Source organism: Pipra filicauda, unplaced genomic scaffold, assembly GCF_003945595.2.
Source record: "Pipra filicauda isolate LSUMZ 115617 unplaced genomic scaffold, ASM394559v2 scaffold48_size3843733_pilon, whole genome shotgun sequence".
NCBI lineage: Eukaryota > Metazoa > Chordata > Aves > Passeriformes > Pipridae > Pipra > Pipra filicauda.
Genome location: NW_024104631.1, coordinates 831,442 through 851,132, shown reverse-complemented (window position 1 = coordinate 851,132; position 19,691 = coordinate 831,442). Strand labels below are relative to the sequence as shown.

At 38.6% G+C, this 19,691-nt stretch overlaps 1 protein-coding gene across 1 annotated transcript in view; it reads right to left on the bottom strand.

Annotated features, from left to right (window-relative positions):
* The window catches only part of MYLK4 (myosin light chain kinase family member 4), a 61,381-nt gene extending 42,574 nt beyond the window's left edge, over nucleotides 1–18,807 (bottom strand). Inside the window, exons 1-2 of the mRNA XM_039386554.1 lie at nucleotides 18,739–18,807; nucleotides 18,333–18,383 (exon numbers count right to left, since the gene is read on the bottom strand). Of these exons, the coding sequence (XP_039242488.1) occupies nucleotides 18,333–18,383; nucleotides 18,739–18,807 (120 nt within the window). The remainder of the gene's footprint in view (nucleotides 1–18,332; nucleotides 18,384–18,738) is intronic.
* Between the last annotated feature and the right edge of the window lie 884 nt (nucleotides 18,808–19,691).

Below are 19,691 nucleotides of genomic sequence, written 5' to 3'. Positions count from 1 at the left end.
AAAGAGTTTTCAAACAGAACACTGGAATGTGTTGGAAAATGATGGCTCATGAAAACAGGAGACTGATGGACACATGATGTGCTCTTACAAATAAAATTAACTGAGGAAGAAGGAAAAGCAATACTTGCAACCCTACTGAAATGAAGCACATCTATTTTTCATTTCAGTGCAGTTTTTCTTTTGCAGCCCTCTCTTCTAGGGCACAGAATTATTAAAATGAAACTGAAAACCTTATGAAACAAGCCAGATTATAAATTTCTTTGCAAACTGATTTCAACCAGCTTGCTTAGTCAAAAGCGTTTTTATCTTCTGGAAACCTACTGACCAAACTGAAATGTACTTATTGTGAAATAAGATCAACTAAATTTGACATAAAAACATGGTTTTACATGAAGTTGAAGGTAGCTGATTTTGGTTTTAAATGCTAGTCTGTGTTGAACACAGCATACAGAGTCAAGGCAGAGCATGAAGCTCTGACAACAGGTATAATTGTTGGGATCTGCACTGATTTTTTTACTCTTTTTTCTTTCTTTTCTCCTTTCACCCCTACCCCACTACTTCCTGACATTTTCCTTAGAAGATATGGTTTCTTAACATCAGGTTTCACAGTATGCTCATAGTACAGCCAAATCCTTCAATTCTTTGATTCTGCTGTACTAGCTGTTTCAAATTTACTTTCAGTGGTAAACATTCCACAATGAGGAACATCACCATATATCAAGTAGCTGTAATCAGGCAGATCAGGTACCAGCAATTTTCCTAATAAAGATCCAGTGTCAGAGATCAAGCATGAAGGAACAGATGTCTGCATTGCCACCATACAGAATCAAGTATCATGGATCAGGATTGTAACCGCAAGGAACGAAATGTCATGTGTGGCAGAGCAGAGAGCAGACATTATCTCTCCCTGTGTCTCTGTAGCTTCACCACTGGATGTCAAGGACTAATACAGCAAAGGCAAAGACGGTTAAATTATTGTTTTCTTAGGGGAACGCAATGTTTCCTTGCCAAACATTGATTTGGTCATATAGGTGTGTCTCTAGGCAGGCAGTACCGGCAGTTCTGTGTGTGCAGTTAATCTTTTCAGATGCTGCTACTCATGCCTTTGACTTGCTGCTCAGTATATAAATACGTACATGTTTTTTTAAGGAATATTTCCTAAATGCATGTAATGACAAGGGAACACCCCAAACTTGCATAGCAGTGCTCCTGAAGGGAGCTGAAGGGGCATGATTTCTTGAAAAGGTCCAGTTTGAATCTCGAGGACCTGCCATTGCCCTCTGCTCCTCTTGAACACTTAAAAATACTATCAGTATGCCCAGTGCCTTAAGACTTAGCCAAAACTGGCAACTGTAGTAGAAGAGGAAGAAAAGAAAAAAAATAGGAAGAAAAAAAACCCTAGGATTTTTTTTTAATAGTAAAAAAAAAATTAAATATTTTCTCTCATTTGTATCTTGTTTCAGGTTCAGCTTTTTGAGATCAAGGGAAGATATCACGGAACTAAGGTCAATCCAAAGAGACATGATTCTTCCAAATGGTCTAACTTGAATATCAAGGACCAGTCAGCCATCTGCTCCTCTCAAACACATTATCACTGTAATTCTGTCATTGTTCTGAAGCATTTTGTGCAAAGCTGTTGAATCTTGTTACCTGGGTGTTTAAATGTGACAGAACGCCCATCGGCAGCATAGTCCCTGCCTCTCCCTAACTCCAGGCACAGCATCTCTCAGGCTCTCAAAATATGAAGAAACATTCAAAGAAGAATCAATTACTTAATCCATGTGCTAATACTGAATATGTGAAGATTAAGTAGGGAGATTCTGGTAGGCTACAAATTCACCCCATTTCAGAGCACTAACATGCATTCACCCACCTGAACAGACTAATCCAAATCAAGGAAAACAGGAGCACTGACGGAGCATTATACACACCAAAAAATTTACATGAACCTTGAATACCTTATTCCACTGTGGGGTAAAATAATTTACATGTCCCAAATAGATACTTAGAGGTGTGTTTTAATATGAATAACCAATGCAATTTTTTTCTCAGGGTTTCAGAGCTCATTAGAAATTTCATAGACAGAGTTAAATCTGATTGCAAGGTAAAAGGTTTCAGATGCTTCATTAATGCTGCAGTGCCCCTCACAGCACTGTAAATTAGTCTGCTCAAGCTTAGGACAGACTATTTGAGTACAATTGTTTTAAAATTTAGGTCTTTTTTTAAATACTTAACACAAAAAATCTGAGACAAAGTACAAAGGAGAAAGACAGGCAGAATGAAAGAAAAATAAATTGAAAAATAAATTAAAAATAAATTCATCTATTCCCTCTTCGCTCTCTCCCCACCTTGCCTCCCCAGACTATGGGTAGATGTAATTAGCATTTGAAACATGAAACCCTGCAAACGAATTTGAACCGCAAAGCATTTCAGTGGCTTGCATCCTATCTTTCCTTCATCCAGGGTGGGATAGATAAAAGTCTCTAAGGAAGGCATCAGAAGTTCCTTGTACAGTGATATCATTCACTCCTTATCCAGACAAGGATCATCTGGAGGCATAAATTTTGTTTCTGCCCTACTTCATCTTGAGCTGGGAAATAAGGTTGGCGGATGCAAGCAGCTTTAACTTTTTTTTCTTATGTTAATACACAAAGTCACAAATCTGTAGATTTTAGGATAGGATGGGCAGTTTATAATTATGTATTCTAACTAGTTTGCATTAGTTCCTAAAAATTATCTTGTGATTCTCAAGTATCCCCCAGAAAACAGCTCATCGTCAACAAGCCTGCCACTGCTGAACCAAAAAAGGAACCACCATTGTCCTCAGGAAGCGCTTCTGGAAAGTACTGGCACAAGTAGGTTCACAGAGAACATCCAAAATGATGGTTTGAAACTATGACACATTTTGATAGTGCTTGGTATTAAGTCCTTGATATATGAGCCCTCTGTAAATCCCATCTATTATTAGCAGGGATAAAGGAATATGCCTGGAGCCATTTAAGGAGCAGAAACAATTGGGAAGATGTGGACTCCTTATAGTTAACATTCATAACACTGAACACCACGATTAGAAAGTCTTATCAGCCCACAAAACTCATCACTATCTGCAGGTACTTCAGTTCCCAGTTAGCCTTGATAGAAATGTTTTATAAGCCAGAAGAGCAGAGCCAGCTACAGCCTTGCACCATTACATTTTGCGTCATAGGTCTCAACCTTTGTTGCTACAACACCTGCTGTGCTGATGGCAACTAGAGTCTTCTAACTTTTCAATCTGCTCTGACACCATCAGCATCTCTTCAGAGGTCCACAGTCTCTCAGAGAGGCATGAAACCTGGTGTCTGCATTCAACTGCCCAGAGATTACCAGCAAAACCTTACAGGGTGAGCACCACGCGCCTGTCACTGCAGAACCATCCATGGTTATGTCTGTCACCAGTTCTTCACCTCAAAAATGAGCCTTGCCATTTTGTCAGCCTGGAAAATCAGATGAATGGGCTATTCTTATCCATGTTTACTCCACAGCTATTAGAAATATGCATTCAATTTCCAGGCATTTACAGAGTTCATAAGGATCAGGTTACACAGATATTCCCAGGAAGCTAACTGGCTCCTTTCCAGCACAGCACCCAAGTTGCCTCTCTCTTAGGATCTGAATATTCCCATTTACAAGCATAGTTGCCCCCTTGCAGCCCAGAGTAAGGGATGTAGAAATGTGGTCAAGGGCAACACTCCCTTTTCTTTTACAATGACAACAGGATCTTTCAGTCACTGTGATTGTGGCAAAGGTACAGAAAACCTTTCTAAAGGAAACACAACAGCAGTCAACTGATCTGTTTGGGAAGGACTTAGAGAAAAGCCAGAAAAAAAAAATTGTAGTAGAATTCAGTAGGCTGCTCTGCTGTGTTGTTTAGTTGTTTGGTTTGTTTTCCAAATTTTTACCTGTCCCAAGAAAGACAAGGCACTGCAACAATCTCTCAATACCATCCTGAAGAAAATCCATGAGAATTAAGGATCCATTATAATCAGCAAAATCTGATTCAGAAAGTCAGCAAACAAAACTTTAATTGGAAATTCGGAAATCTTATCTTCATACCTGTTTGGCTTTTTTCTGTTTATCCAGATATTCCCAGGAAAAGGTAACTCCCATTATAACCCTGTTAGCAACTCAGAATATGTCCACTCAAGTCACGCATATGTTAATTTACATTCACAGCAGCTGTCGTAAGTCTGGTGATTTCTAATCCCTTGCATGTCTACCACAGAGCACATGCACTTGGTATACGAAGTGTAAAAAAATGAAAATCATCTGGGAAAGGCAAGTGATTCCTGTTTCATATTAACCCCCCAAAATTTCCTCCCCACTCCTATTAAACCACAAACAACCAGTGACATCTTGACAGTTCTTTGTAGAATCCAGCTCTATTTTCATTCCTGAAGATAGATCTCTCTTTTCTATAGGGAAAGGTCATTAATGCTAAGAAATGGAAGTAAAGAATGCAGGCTATTTGGTGCTGTCCATAGTACAGAAGTCAGCGTAGGCAAAGACAAGTATTCTTCCATTAAAATTGCTATGAAGGACTCTAAAGCATAAAGGTATATTCTGCCTTGTAGAACATGGAAATGTCTTCCCTCCATCCCTAAAATCATATTCCAGCACCATCAATTCCAAAAATATACTCTCTTTGTGGGGTCTAGGCTAGCCAGATGGCTAAACCATTGCAGAATCAGCTCTCAACATAGAACACTGAAGAAACTGGCTGAAGCGAAATGGAAAGATTCCTCAATGAACAACATACAAGAAACTATGTAAATATGTGGGAAAGCCAGAAAGGCAGACGTGGAAAAATCTTAAAAGAAATTATGAGCATTGAAGAGACTATAAAAAATAAGATTTCTGAGGGAAGGAAGAGCAGAACTGATCTCATGCCATTATACCAGGAGACACCTACTCAAGCAAAGCCTCATACAGTGCATATACAATACAGCTCTAGTATGACTATGTGCAACTATTGTCAATCCAAAAAGCAAGAAGATTCTGAGAGGAGAAAGAGCAAAAAGAAGAAAAATCAAAAAATCTAAGATTTATTTTTCTAAAAAAGCAACAACAGAAACTCAGAAAAAACACATTATAAATCATTCTGAATGTAATATGCTTTATAGGACTGAAGCCTGCATCATCTAAACCCTCTGAGGAACGACTTTCAGACAAAATTGGGGTATTAGCTCCATCCTTCTTCCAAAAGAGGTTTTTCACCACTGGAGGTCACTGTAAACTGTGGTTGCTCTTTATCAGTCTCAAAAGAAAATAAAAACATTGAACACATGTTATCTAGGATCCAGGATCTGAGGTGAGACAGAACTGAAATATCACTTGTTTGAAAAACACCTCTAGCTAACTGGGGAGGGCTTCTCTTTGCTGGAGACAGACTTAGTCTTGTTTCAACTAATTCCAAGCAGAGCAACTGGTAGACTACTGAGAGTTTAAACATGTGCCTGTGAATACACGAGACTGGATTTGCCTGCCTCTCTTGCTGCACTTGCAGACCCTCCTGCACACCAGCAAGCTAACAACAGGTAAGGTGATTGGGACATAATGGGAGACCTGCTATTGCAGCTCATGAAATTCACACAGGGTTTTTTAGAAAACAAAGGTAGGATTATCGGCATCAGGATCTCTAGAAAAAAAGACAAAAGTTTGACAACAGTTCCTAATAAAAACTTAAGCCTACTAGGTTTGAAGATTTGAATCCTATGTAAACCATAGATCACTGCTCATCCGAATGCAATTTTCTTCTTTCTTTTCATTGCATTCAGATAATCATTATTGCGAACAATCAAACAATTTCTAGCTCACCCCATTCAATCAGATAGCAGTGCATACATACTATATACGTTATAGATTTTAAACTGATGCTCAGACAGTGAAGAGACGTTAGTCTAGGTTCCTGTCTCCCATACTGTAGGAGTCCCACTGATATGAATATCGGAAGGAACAGACGATGCTCACAAAACAGAGATGTTGGGCCACTTTCAGGGGAAATAAATTTAAAAGCACTGGAAAAGAATAAAGATAAATGAGATCAGCTAATTCCAGATGTATTAAAAAAAATAAATATGTAGCTTCATAAACCAAAGAATTTACATTTCAAGGACACATCTGAAACTCCCATTTGACCACAATTCTGACAACAAATCAGTGGCAGCTGGGCAGCATTTTGATACAGAAGGGGAATCATCCCAATGCAGATTTCTGTATTTTCTGCTCAGTGAAACACAACAGATCAATTCTTGGCTGCTAACAACCAGAATAACTCCAAAGGAGTTTGGCCTAGTTTGATCTAAATGGAGAACTTCTGTAAAAGACAACTAATCTGGATGTCTGAAAAACTGAAAATAAATTAAAAAGGGACCAGCTTTTCTTCACTCCTCCTATTTATCTTTTAGCTTTCGCTTTATTCTTATGCACTTTAACCTATTTCAAGGAATCAGCAGCAGAAGGCTTATCCCACAGTCCATGGTACAGCAAAATCCTAAGACCAAACCTTGCAGAATGAAGCTTGAAAAAATCTTCAGATGTGATTAAAGCATTATACTGGTTAAGCAAAGCTAGCTAAAAAGACAAGTTCACTGAACAGTAATATCATTGATCTGTTGTGTCATTCTCCTTTCATTTTTATTTACACATAGAATATGAGTGCCTTGAAAGAGTAATTGTCTTTTTACTGGATGTATGCTCAGACAACCTCAATATAAATAAATACATAATACCCAACAGTCCTGATTTAACAAAGCATTTCAGCACATGCTTAATTTCAAGCATGTGAATAGACTCACAGTAATTAATGTGTAATCTGAGACCACCCACATCGTGAAGCATCTCTAGCCATATCCTTTAGCATGTCATTTTAGCTTACTGGAAGGTAAGAAATCCCATCTTTCCACTGGAACAAACAGTACTTGCTTGCCTGCAATCATAATTGGCTAACAGAGAGCAGTACTTTAAATGTCTTACACAGTTCAGAAAGCTAGGCTTTAGTTTCATCTACTTCTTTCTAATACTGAATGAATCTTTTGAGCTACAGTGGAGTATCACAAAGACCAAAGAAAGCATACCTTCATAAGCTGAGAAAAAAACCCAGGACAGATATTGAACAATGGATAAACAGGTGCTCAAAAGCAATGTTTTGTTGGTGTTTTTTTCTAGAAAATGTTTATTTGGCATAAACATCGGTGTTTCATTTGACAAATTAATTCTCATTCCAAATTCATGCTGATAAAACTCATTACAGAGAAGCATCTCTCTTCTTGACTTTCCTTGTATTGATAGGTCTTTATAAATTATTAAGATTTCCAAAGTAAATCACAAAATGCAGTTTCTAAAGTCAAATGTCATTGAAAGATAATGGGAGGGGAGATATTTAAGAGTCTAGTTTTTACTTTGGTGTCTGCTGAACATTTTGGAAAACCATTCATAGTTCCAGACACTGCATACATTAAGAGTACGATTCCAGATGGAGGAGATCCTGGGAACTATAGGAGAATCGGCAGATCTGGAAATAGAGCTTGAATCATTATTGCCAACCCATATTCTTTCAATTATGCATTCCACTGATTTTGGAACCTAGAGATAGGTAAGAAGCCAATATTCTCTACCACAGTGAAATGGAGAAGACTGAAGAATTTGTGGGGGGGAAAAAATATCTCCCACATACTTGGCAAATGCTAGTTAATAACGTGAAGGCTTTCATACAACATGTGTCAGAGAATACAATCCCAGACAAAAGAAACAGGTGTGATAAGGAAGACATTTCTTTCATTGCAAGGGAGTCCTGCTGCAGTAGCAGCATAACTCAGGCCCTGACCTGGAAGTCAGAAAGTCTGATTTACAGCCTTGCTTCTGTCACAGATCTGCTGGGTGATCTTGGATACTTATTTCCATCCCTGTAAGCTCCTGCTTCTCCACTCAGTTTCCTAACGGTCTATCTACTTAGACAGTAATGTCTCTGATGTGACAACTGTCAGAGTGTACATAAATAATCTCTGATGCATTTAAACTTCATATTGTCTGAGGATATAAGGAGCAAATTCTCATCCTGAGCTGGCCTCCTGAAATATCTAACCATGCATGAAACTACCGCTAATGAAGCAGGGTGACCTCGTAAGGCATAGTGTGAGCCAGGATTAATGCAGAGGCATCCCACAAGGTTTCTTTACAAGTCCCATGCTAGCCCTCACAAACATTTTGAATCACTCCATTGGCAACTGCTGGCAGAATTCCTAGCCAAAGATTTGCATGCCTATTCTCTGGAGTAGCTGCCTGACGAATCATTTTTAGTGCAATTTTTATGCAGCATTAAGTGTACAAGGTGTTATCCTTATAGCAAGGAAAGTACTGTAAATACTGTGTTTAAGAAGGCCAGTAACTAACCATGACAGGAGAGGCAGTAGTTGCATGTGGAATCAGCATAAGGAAGAAAAAATTCTTTCAAAAACAGGCCAAATTTAAGTTTTTGGATAAATTCCTGCCTTTGCCTGTGTCTCTATTTTAACAGACAGTGAATTATTCTATAACTAAAAATGAAGCACACACACACAAGGAAGATTAAAGGTACAGATCTTGGATGTAAGTGCTGGAAAGAAGGACAGCTTAAAGGATTAGAAGTGACTAAAACAAAAACACAAATTAATAGTTTTAGTAAGTTTATCTGATTCATTTGTCCTAGACTTCTAAATTTTGCTCATTCTTCCATTTTAGTGATGCTATATGGAGTTAGGTTTAGACCTCCAACTTTTTAGATGTCCTCACCATCAAGACACATTTCCATACTGTACATTTCTATTCTTATAGAATAGGTTTCTTATAAAACCATAATAAAGCCCTGTTAAGATACAAGTTGGAAGAAATACATAGCATAGGTATAAATAGGAGAATGTAGGATGCCTCTGTTATGGTCTAAAACATGCAGGTCCAAGAGGCTTTAGGTGACTTCTCCAGATTTAGAACTACCAAACAAGTTTCAGAAACCTGTTTGGTTTGATGAAAGCAACAATTCCTTTAGTTAACATGTCCTTTAAAATGCAATGATATTAATGTCTATGGCAGCATCAAAGGTCAAGAGAAAATCATCCCACACCTTGTTGTCTCCCTGCCAATAGTTAAGTTAAAAGGCTGTGATTTTCTCTATAGTCACCAACTACAGTCACTATTCAAGATATGAGATAAACTAGACAGACTCATAACTAGATTGGGTCCTAACTGAAATTAAACCTGTCTGCCCACATATCTGCTCCGTCACCGTTTAGTCCAGGCATGGTGTTAGGGAGATCTTGTGTACCAGTATGCCTGCTTGGTTAGCCTTGAAAATAGGGAACTATTGAAAAATACTTTCTTCCGTTTTTAATATCAATAACAAATTAATTCACGTATATTATAACAACATCCTGTGTACTTTCTTTAGCATAAAGTCATATTATAGAGCCCCATTTCAATTTCTCCCAGGAATTTCTTTTGTAAATGTCAAATAAGCACTTAAAAGCACTTGACTACCTAGCACTTAAAAAAAATTCTTCCTTATATATGATACAATGCATGCCTAACTTATGTTTTCAATATAAGCAATTAAGCAATTTGTTTAATTTGACGGAAAAATAAACCATTTTCAGCAAACACATAAGGACCAAACTCCAGGAATTACATTGGCTTGTCCATATAGGGGAAAAATGAAGATTCTCAACTCCTCAAAATGCTCATTACATGTTAAGTTTCCATTCAAGGTGTTAGAAATGTGACCACTCCCATGCAAGGGCCCTTGTTTGGAATCCTCATGCCACACTCAGCACTGGAAAGTCACTTTTACTGCACCGTGACTTCTGCTAAATGTGTTCACTAGACATTGCACAAGGGCGCCAGAAAAGAAAGGTCACAGGGACTGTCTGAGTGTCTCTCCCTGGACCTCCGTGTATATTACAAATTGGTTGGATAGGTAACCTGTAACAAGACACTTTTGAATGATCAGGGCCAAAAGAATTCTTTGCGAAGCCGTGCACCTAAGGTCAAAAAGGAGCTTTCAAGAGAAGACAGACAAGATGCAACAGCTTTTACACAGAAATAAATACATATGCCTTTGCTGTATTGAAACTCATTTGATTTTCATATGTTTTAGCAGTCACATATTCCAAAGGTTATGATAAACCTCTCCCCACAGTATTCATAGGAACTAAATAAAAACCAAGGAGAATTAATTGTGTGAAGAAGGAGTGAATTGCATGTAAAGGAACACCAGAAAAATAAAGAAGACAACTAGAAGATACTACAAACGCTTGAAATTTTTGATCCTGAACCAAATGGTGTGCAGGACCTTTACAAAGTAATCAGCATTCATGAAATGGCTGGGATCCAGCAGGCTGAGGGTTCAGAGGCATGCCTCCCTCAGACCTCAGCATACAGCTATATAAAGAGGGGACTAGACAGAGAGTCAGCAATTTCATTTCCATATTGCAGATGTCTCTGCGCACATGTCACTGACTGAGAGCATGACCTGAGTATAATCCTCAGCCACCTCTGTACCATTTTCCCATTTCACTTCTCCCTTACCCAGATGTTCAGACAATGAATTCTGTGGAGTGGATCCAACCTGTACTATGCCTCACACAATCCCAGTTAGGGTCTCTGCTTGCTCATAATAACACACGTAATTATTACCAAAGACCCTTCACAACCCACTAAACAAATACACACTTACCAAAGGTACAGTTACCTCCACTGGCAGTAGTATTCTGCTGCAGTATCACATACAGAAACAAAATGGATTTACTGCTAGCTACTTGTTATAGCTCTAATGCTTCTTTCTCAATTAACAGTCCTTTGAGGAAGGAGCAACATGACCAAAGGGTAGCACTATTCCCTCACGCTCCCTTAAGAAGCCAAACTCTCATTTTCATCTGAACCACGGAAAAATGAGCAAGACCTCACAGAGTTCTTTCGATCCCAGCCCCTTTTTTCCTCACTTTGGGAGTTCAAGGAAGTACCACTCTCAAATATGATCTCTGGCAGAGAACACAAGCCTAGCCTTTCTCATCATAGCAGTCCAAATCTTCACAGGTCTGAGAGCCACAGGACACATATCTGCATGCAGAGGAACAAGGCAGCTCTAGGAACTGTTTACTTGCAGTTGACAACAACGTTTCTCTAGAAAGGGAAGGGGAAGGATGAGTCTGGAATGGACATGCCGTGGGGTCCTGAGATGACACAACAATCTTGGTTGCAGGCTGCTGTTGGCTCATTTCCTCCCAAAGCTAAGGATTCAGATTACCCAGGAGTCCCTGCATGAGCACAGCCCTACTGCCAGTCCCTGGCAAGGACACTTGCCCTGCCCTTGGAATACTTGTGAGTCATGCCACCTTTCTATGTATGAGGACTTATGAGACAGCCTAGGAAACTTGCACTTTATGAAAGACCTTTTAACTCAAAAGAACAAATGTAACATAGGCAGACCAATTAAAAAAAAAAAAAGTCTGACAGATATTACCACTCTGAATTTCAAAAGTGGGTTTATGACATGCAACAAAACTAGCAAAGAGCTCTGACAGCCACTGACTTATGCAAAATTCAGGAAAAATATTTTAGTGCTGATAAGGCCTAGAAAACAATCTCTGGTGGTCTTAATACAGGGCATTTTAAAATCTGCTTTCTTCACAATGCAATGTATATTGTTCTCTTGCTAACAAATATCATTTATTACATTGGCCTTAGGTCTTAAAAACTGGAAAATAAATTGACAGTAGCAAAACAGTAGAAGTGCAATACAAATAGGACAGTGGAATGAAATGAACTCCTTTTTCATTTTGAATTACAATTCACTCAAAACAAAACGCAAAATCTTAATGAACTAGGCATAAGCGAAAGAGTGGATCTTTTTTCAAGCTCATGTGTGAGTGCAGGAGGTTTCAGACTGCATCAGAGACAAAATGCAAACTACCAATCACAGACTTGATTTTTTTTCTATTTGCCGGGTGATTTCTTTGTGAATCTTATTGATCTTGACCGCTGATACGTGTAGCAATATTTCAATCATTCTACTTATCACTGACTTATGTGCTCCTCACATTATGTGTGAAAAATTCTGTTAAATTCTGTTATATATTCACACACTAGGTCGTGGCTCTTTTGGCTAATAGTACTAGAAGAATATAAGTGTGAGGTTGCAGACTTTTCAGATCTCAAACCTTTGACATGAAAACAGAGATTTTGACAGGTGGGTTTCTTCACAGAAAGAAAGAAAAATGTCACTTGTGACAAACTAGCTAAAATCCTAAACATTCTGGCAATATACATCCTTGGAGCTACTTTAGAACAAGTGTTTTTGCCTTTCTAAACTCATATATTTCTTTTGTTTAAGTAATGTCTCCTGTTAAGAATTCTTCTGAAAGGTCTTGAGCTACATCATGATGGGTCATCACTGCATTACTTTCTGGGAAATCACAGCAAATGTGGACACTATCTTTGGAACATCTAGTGATATAATAACTAGTGACGTTACTTCTTAGGGGATATAATGCTACGGTCACTTGACAACGACAGGAAAATGAGGGTTGTGCGCCTTACTATGGATCTCTGAGACCCACGGCAAGAAGGGCTGGCAATCTTGCTCCCACCACGGCCAAAAAGGGTAACCTTGAGGTAGTCCCTTTTACTGTACCCAGTAGAGGTCACTAGAGGATGCATCAAGTTTTAATAGCAAGACAAAGCGCTCCAACAGCAAGGGGAAAGATGCACCTTTCTGAAAAGTACATCATCTGCCTAGGATTGACTGCCAGGTAGACTCTTGTAAAAGAGAGAAACACATGCCGCTCCATGAAAAAAGAGATACATGGCTACATTGGAACACAAGCAGCATTCATCCAGTTAAACAATATTGATACCGAGCAGTGAAATATATCTAACTTATTAAAAGTATATCTACTACCTGTGCATTTCCAGATGCAGGGATCCCTTTCTTTCTTCCACAGCTTAACACAGTCCACAAGGTGTGCCAGAGATATGAAGCCAAAAGGCAGAAATTATCTACAATCCAGGCAGCATTTCTTTGCAGGATTAGATCCATCCCTTTAATTTTAATCATCTGATTAACTTGGTTCTCCCACTCTAGCAGATGTAATTTGGCAGACACCCTCAAAACTCTCCCCAGCTCTGTAAGTACCACCTAGCTAGACAAGGCTCAGACACGCAGCAAGATCCCATCTCACACTTCTACGCATTCCCTGAACCTATAAGGAAAAGAAGTGATGGACTACTGACAAGCATGAAACAGGTGCAGGGATCTACACGAGATGCATGTTGCACGGACTTGAAAGGCAATTACTCTGACATTCCAGAACTTCTCAAACGAAAGCAAACTGTTAGCGCATTCCGTTTGCAGTTAGCATTTCAGGCCATTGGTCATCTTTTTTTTTTTTTCCCTTTTAATAGGCAAGAAATGGAAAAAAAAATTCAAGGCAACAACTTAAAATGTGTCATGGTGCACATGCATAGAAAGGTCAGTTTGAAATGCCATAGCTTTACTGTGTGCAGTCCCTTCTGTTCCTGTGCTTGCAGTCTATCTATGTGGTTCCCATGTCCAAGCCAACACCATGCAGAAACAGGGTCCTAGCTGTCTCCTCATCTCATATCCAGCATCTGCTCACCTGTCAACCTTCAAGTCCTTCATCAAAAGGATGGAGGTACTCAATTATTTCAACCACATGGATGTGAAACTTTCAATATCATCAAGGTATCTTCTTTCCCCTAAAATTTCCAGAAACACATAAGACTGCTTCTGTTGAATTTTCCGAAGCAATTCAATGTGACGCCAATTCTGCATGGAAAATTTTCAATTAAACAGACAAAACCTGGGAAATTTTTAAACTGAAAACAGGTCTTAAAACTGGAAGTGGTAAGCAACTTTAATAAAAAATCCTTCTATCAGCTCCATTGGAAGTCCCGGGAAGCTGTTTTTCTTCTAGAGATGGAAAAATAAAAATCTGAGGAACAAAGCACGTTGTGGTTTATTCTCTAATACATAAGGATATAAGGATATATGTATGGATTCTGAAGGACCATTATATAAGGAGTCCTTATATATAATGATTATACATCTTCCATGCAACAGCTGCCCATAATTATAGGGCACTAAGAGTCATTGTGGAAGATGAAGCAGTCATTTCTCCTCTGCTTGGGTACTTACTTACCTGATCAGAGGTGAATAAGCAAACAATATGAGTACCAGAAATCTCAAGTGCTAAAAAATTCACAAATCAAGCTACAAAAATTACATAATTTGGAAAAAAAAGTAAAGAAATTAAAGAAAAGTAAAGAAAATAAAGAAATTAAAAAATTGACTGTTTTCCTTTCCTTAGTCAACTTCTGACTTCTGTGACTTCAAAGCACTCTCAAGCCACCTTTTGAGTTATTATGTAGTCATTATGTTGAGGAGGGTCAGTTTAGTTGTGGGGGTTTTTTCTCAGCTGGGAAACATTGATATTCCTCTCTTTCTTTCTGAGAAAGACAGACAAATATTTTCAAAAGCATGGGAATGGGGAAAATTAGCTAAAACAAAGCTGCCTGGAATCGTGGAATCACACACATTGCCGCATGACAACAGAGTGCCATGAAGTTGGGAGGTGAAGAATGCACCACAAAAAGTACACTCTGTAAAGCTGCAGCAGACTGAGGTTGACAGAGTGATATCTGATAACAGCATTCCAAGCAAGCTAAAAAGGCAATTGGTAAAACAAAATGGGTCCAAACTTGGCTGAAGTCCACTTCCACTTTTCTGACCATACCAAGGCAAGCTTTAGCCATGGTTCTTCAATTTCAAGGCTGAAGAAAGCCTTGAGGGTTTTGATCTCTTCTCCATTAGTTAAGAAGTTGTACTACAAATGTACTGAGTCCCTTGCAGGATTTTTTTAAAGAGTCATTTTTGATTAAAATTGTAAAACAAGAAATAAGTTTCTGTCAATATACTTAGATCAATATCTTGAACAGTGTTGGGGGCAGAGGAAAGTTATTTTGGTTTAATTATGCAATAATTTTTTGCCATGACTCTGGCCTCCCCTGAAAAAAGGAACTTGGAAAAGTAACATTACCACAGCACAATCGTTTCCAATACAGAAGCTGCAGAGAAAGTAACTGCTACAGAAATGGTGGTGGTGGTGAAGGGGGTGAAAGAACACTCAAACGAGACAAGGCTGATAACATTCTGCCTGGAGACAAGGAATTAGAGGACAATTAGCCATCCCCAGGCCTAGCTTAACTGAACATCAAATATTGAATGCATCAAATAGTTCTAGCTGAACTAAATATCTAGAAATTAGTCTTTAAAAAGTTTTCAGAATATTATCAAAAGGATATGTTTGCATAAAAAATGCTCTAAAATTATCCTCTTCAGGGTCAGTGACTTGTATTTAAATCTCGGCTCCATGATTCGCATGCGTGCAACTTGATTCTTTTCCATTAGTGACGTTCAGAACTGTAGAAGCTCCTAGGCTCCTATTTACCCACTTAACTCACCCACATTGGATACTAATTTCATGACCACTTTTTGCAGATAGCAGTTATAAATTAAACAATTCTAATTGCATTCGCAACCCAAATATTAACCAGGTAAGAGCCAGAGGAAGAGACAGCACATTTGATGACCAATTCATCAGATGTGCAGCTCTGGTTGGGTCATCAAAAGCAGTCTAGGTGGTCAGCTTGGAGCTCATTGGGTAAATGCAGCTGGGTAAATTGTGTGGCTGCTTCACAATCAATTTACATTTGCATAAGATGGTGCTGTTGTCAGAAGGGATTGTTTCACCTTCTCACATCTGCTTCTTCCTACCCTGTGCCACCCCCTCCCTTGGACCACTAACTTCAGACACCTTGATATGTCTATTCAGTGCAATGTGTCAAGGATAGGTCTGGATTTTTATTCTTTCTTCAATCTGGTTCTCACACATGAAAATGTTCCTATAAAACAAAATGTCTCTCACTTGTTAACATATAACCTGAAGCAAAACTTCATTCCTGAAGACAGAACATAGCAAGCCACAAAGACGTGTGCTGCCAACAGTACAAATGGGGGACGAGAGGGCACTCTAAACAAAACACGTGTAAAACAAGTCAGGAGCAGGTTTGTCATGAGTTGTCGTTCCGTCCAAGAGGGAAATGGTCGGTAAAGAGCTGCTGTGCCAAGGTTGCCATCTAGAGGGAAGCAGCGGCACAGCTTCTCGACAGCACCTATTGTTCATAATTGATGGTCAAAAATTCCTGGGTCTACTTTCCCCAGCAGTCTTTTAATAGCTCTGAAAGTTATTATTATTATTATCATTATTATTACTATATTAGTTTTGGGGGTTTTTTTACAAAAACATGCCTGTACCAAAATATGAAAATTGTGTTTGCTTTATTTTTTTTAATTGTATCTAGGAAAATAGTTGTTTTGAGGAAGTGGATCATTTTCTTCTTTAATTATAATCATTTAGTTTCAGCCAGAATTATTTCTTCCAGCAAGTACACACTTTGACCACTCTCCTCTAGATGGTCTGTTGGAGGTTTAGGTTAGGTATTAGAAAAAGGTTCTTTACCCAGAGGGTGGTTGAGCACTGGAACAGGCTCCCCAGGGAAGTGGTCAAGCTGACAGTTCAAGAAGCATTTGGACAATGCTCTCAGGCACATGGTGTGACTCTTGGGGATGGTCCTGTCCAGGGCAAAGAGTTGGACTCAATGATCCTTGTGGATCCCTTCCAACTTGGCATATTCTGTGTTTCTAGGGTTCCCATCCCATCCACTCCCATTTAAATGAATAGATGTTCTGTCATTTGTTTCAACTTCTTCCATAGAAATCACATACATATGCCCTCAAACATACACATTTAAATGCATACAGCTGATATTTCCTGCCAGCACATTCTTCTTTCCTTCCTCTCCTGGTCAGTAAGATAAAACTGCTCGTCAGACCAGCAGACCAAGGTAAGACCTTTCAAAGGAAGGTTTTGGTTTTCCTTTCATTGATATTAACACCACAGTTAAGGCCTAATATTTTATCCCATTGAGAAATTCCTTAAAAAACAACCTGTGTGAAAGTGAAATTAGGAGAAATATAACTAATGTTTATGTATTTGCAAACCTCACTCTGGTGAGGTATATTACCAGAGTTCAGTTAGATTGCCTTTCACCTTTGAAGTCTTGTTCCCAGGAGACCGATGAGCTAAAATGGGAATAGAGAGCTATTTCTCCGGCTCGCAACTAGCCACCAGCTGTTCATCTTCTAAATGTATTCCTTTCTTCTCTAGTGCACCTCCAAACTCTCCCTGTTTTTTCTCACAACACTCTTTAGAAAGAGCCAGTTCCAACCATCAGACTGAAGAAGCAAACATCAATGCAGCACAAAGAGGTGAAAAATCCCACCGCCTCAGTTACTAACTGCAATTCATCATCAAGCTAAGATACATTAACACAGGCAAAGCAGCTCTCAGTCTTTTTCCTTACCCTAAGGATAACAAACTTAAGGGAAGAGCTACATAGCAGAAACAGCAGGTTTTGCTGTCTCACTTGTGCAACTTGTTATTTTCACAATGGAAGAAAACTCTCTTTTAGAAGAATCATTGACATTCTCCAAACCCTGACCACCCAATTCTATTTTTTTTCTTTAGTACTTATTTTCACTGTAACACTAAATGAAACTCTCTAAAATAAACACATCCTACTTATACGAGACATGCTTTGTTTGTTTTAATATACAGACCATTTTCTATGTCTATAAAGTAAAGACTGGAATAATTTTGAACAAAAGTGAAACAACAGATTAAGAATTATCAAAAATTCAGCTTCCCAAATTCATAATACAAATGAAAACATATGGAATTTACCTATCATCTGAACACAAAAATATTCAGAATACTTGAAAAACTGCTTTATCATATCAGCACAATCAGCATACAAACAGCCACAGCACAAATTTTTCAAGTCTTTTCACAAACTGGTGTGTAAAACTAATCACTCATTGTCCTACTGCAAGCAGATTTTCTCAGTTCTTGTCTAAATGATGCGTCAGTAAAAATACTGTTTCCCCTAGACTCTTGCATAGAATAAAGCATAATACAAGAAAACATGTTACTACTTCTAAACACATTTTGGCCAATCATAGAGTCATTTTCCTACCAGAGACCCCATACCACAATGCCCAGCACTGTTCTTACTGGACACAGGTGCAGCACAGAGCTATACTGGACAACACTCATCCCTGCACATATGGTGCACTGCATTAACCATGCTCTGTTCACCAGTTAATGGGGAGCAAAGGACAAAGTTACCTTAGTTCCTCTGGGAAATCTGTTCTTTCCATGGGATTCATTCAGTCCCCACTAGCTCCAGTGCTGTTAGATAGGACAAATGCTTTCAAAACATGAATTCAACAAAATCCATGGTTAACTTCTGATTTTGAAGAGTGGCAGAACCACACAACTTTTTTTACAATTTCTGAATATTAAGTCCAGCCGTAAATAAACCCCAGAATAACAATAGATGTGCTTGCTTCTATGAATGCAAAAGATTAAAAGATGATGACCAGTTTTTCACAGTTAAAGTACATTTTCACAGACGATAATGAAAGATTCAATTCTACTGGGAAATACACATAGTAAACTCCTTAACTAGCTGGAAAAAAGAAAGAGGCAGTGCTTTAGGAAGAGGAAATTAATTATGCAGTTAGTTAGTTACCTTTTCATCTTCTGTTCTAGGATGTGGTTCACTGAATTTTTCTTCCTTAAAGCTTCTAGTCATCTCCATTTTTTCCATACTCTGAAAAAAGGCTGTTTTTTCTAGTCTGTTTCTGTTGTATTGTGTATTTATCTCTTCCAGCCTGCTAATCTTAAGTAGCTTCATACTATGTCCAGTTAATTTACTGTCTGTTCTCCTCTCCACCTTAGATTCATAAACCAATGAACACTCGTAACTTCTGATTTCTCCTCCTTCTTGGCTGTACAAAAGAAAGACAAATAAGAGGCATTAGTGTTATTTATGCATTTTAGCTTAGAAAATTACTGTGTTGCAACACTTCATATTTCAACTCTCTCTCCTTATACTTGCTGAACCAATACACAAATACAGAGCTTACAGCACTAGCTGATCACAGATACAATTCTACATTCAACATCAGATAATTCAAGCAGGCTACAAGACCGATGTAATTTAATTTGTTCACAGAAACTATGTAGCTCTATCAAATCAATACGTATTGCTGGTGCTTGTAGACCTTGCTTATGGACCACTCTCCACTGTTTAGCTACTTCAGTGGTTCCCTGTTTCTCAACATGTTCTCTTTTCTGTTGCAGTTCCTGCAAGTTAACATGCAAAGACCCTGCTATTAGGTCCATAAGGATTTTAGATACTAAACAAAGTAGTTTAGGCATGAACACAGCCTTCCCTCTCTTCTCACTCTTCTGTACTACAGAAATAGGTAATTGCCAAAATGGTGGAGATTTTAGGCCCTCTGTTGAAGGCTGCAGAAAAGCACAGTCCTCAGCTGGGTTCCCTCCCACTGTAGGCTCTCGTGATGCACCTGGTACTTACATGATGTAGGATCATTGAGGCTTCTTTAATGGTAACATTGGCTGGAAGGTTATTCCAAGTCAAGCTGTCAGTTTTGATTTTCTTTAGAAGGGATTTTATTC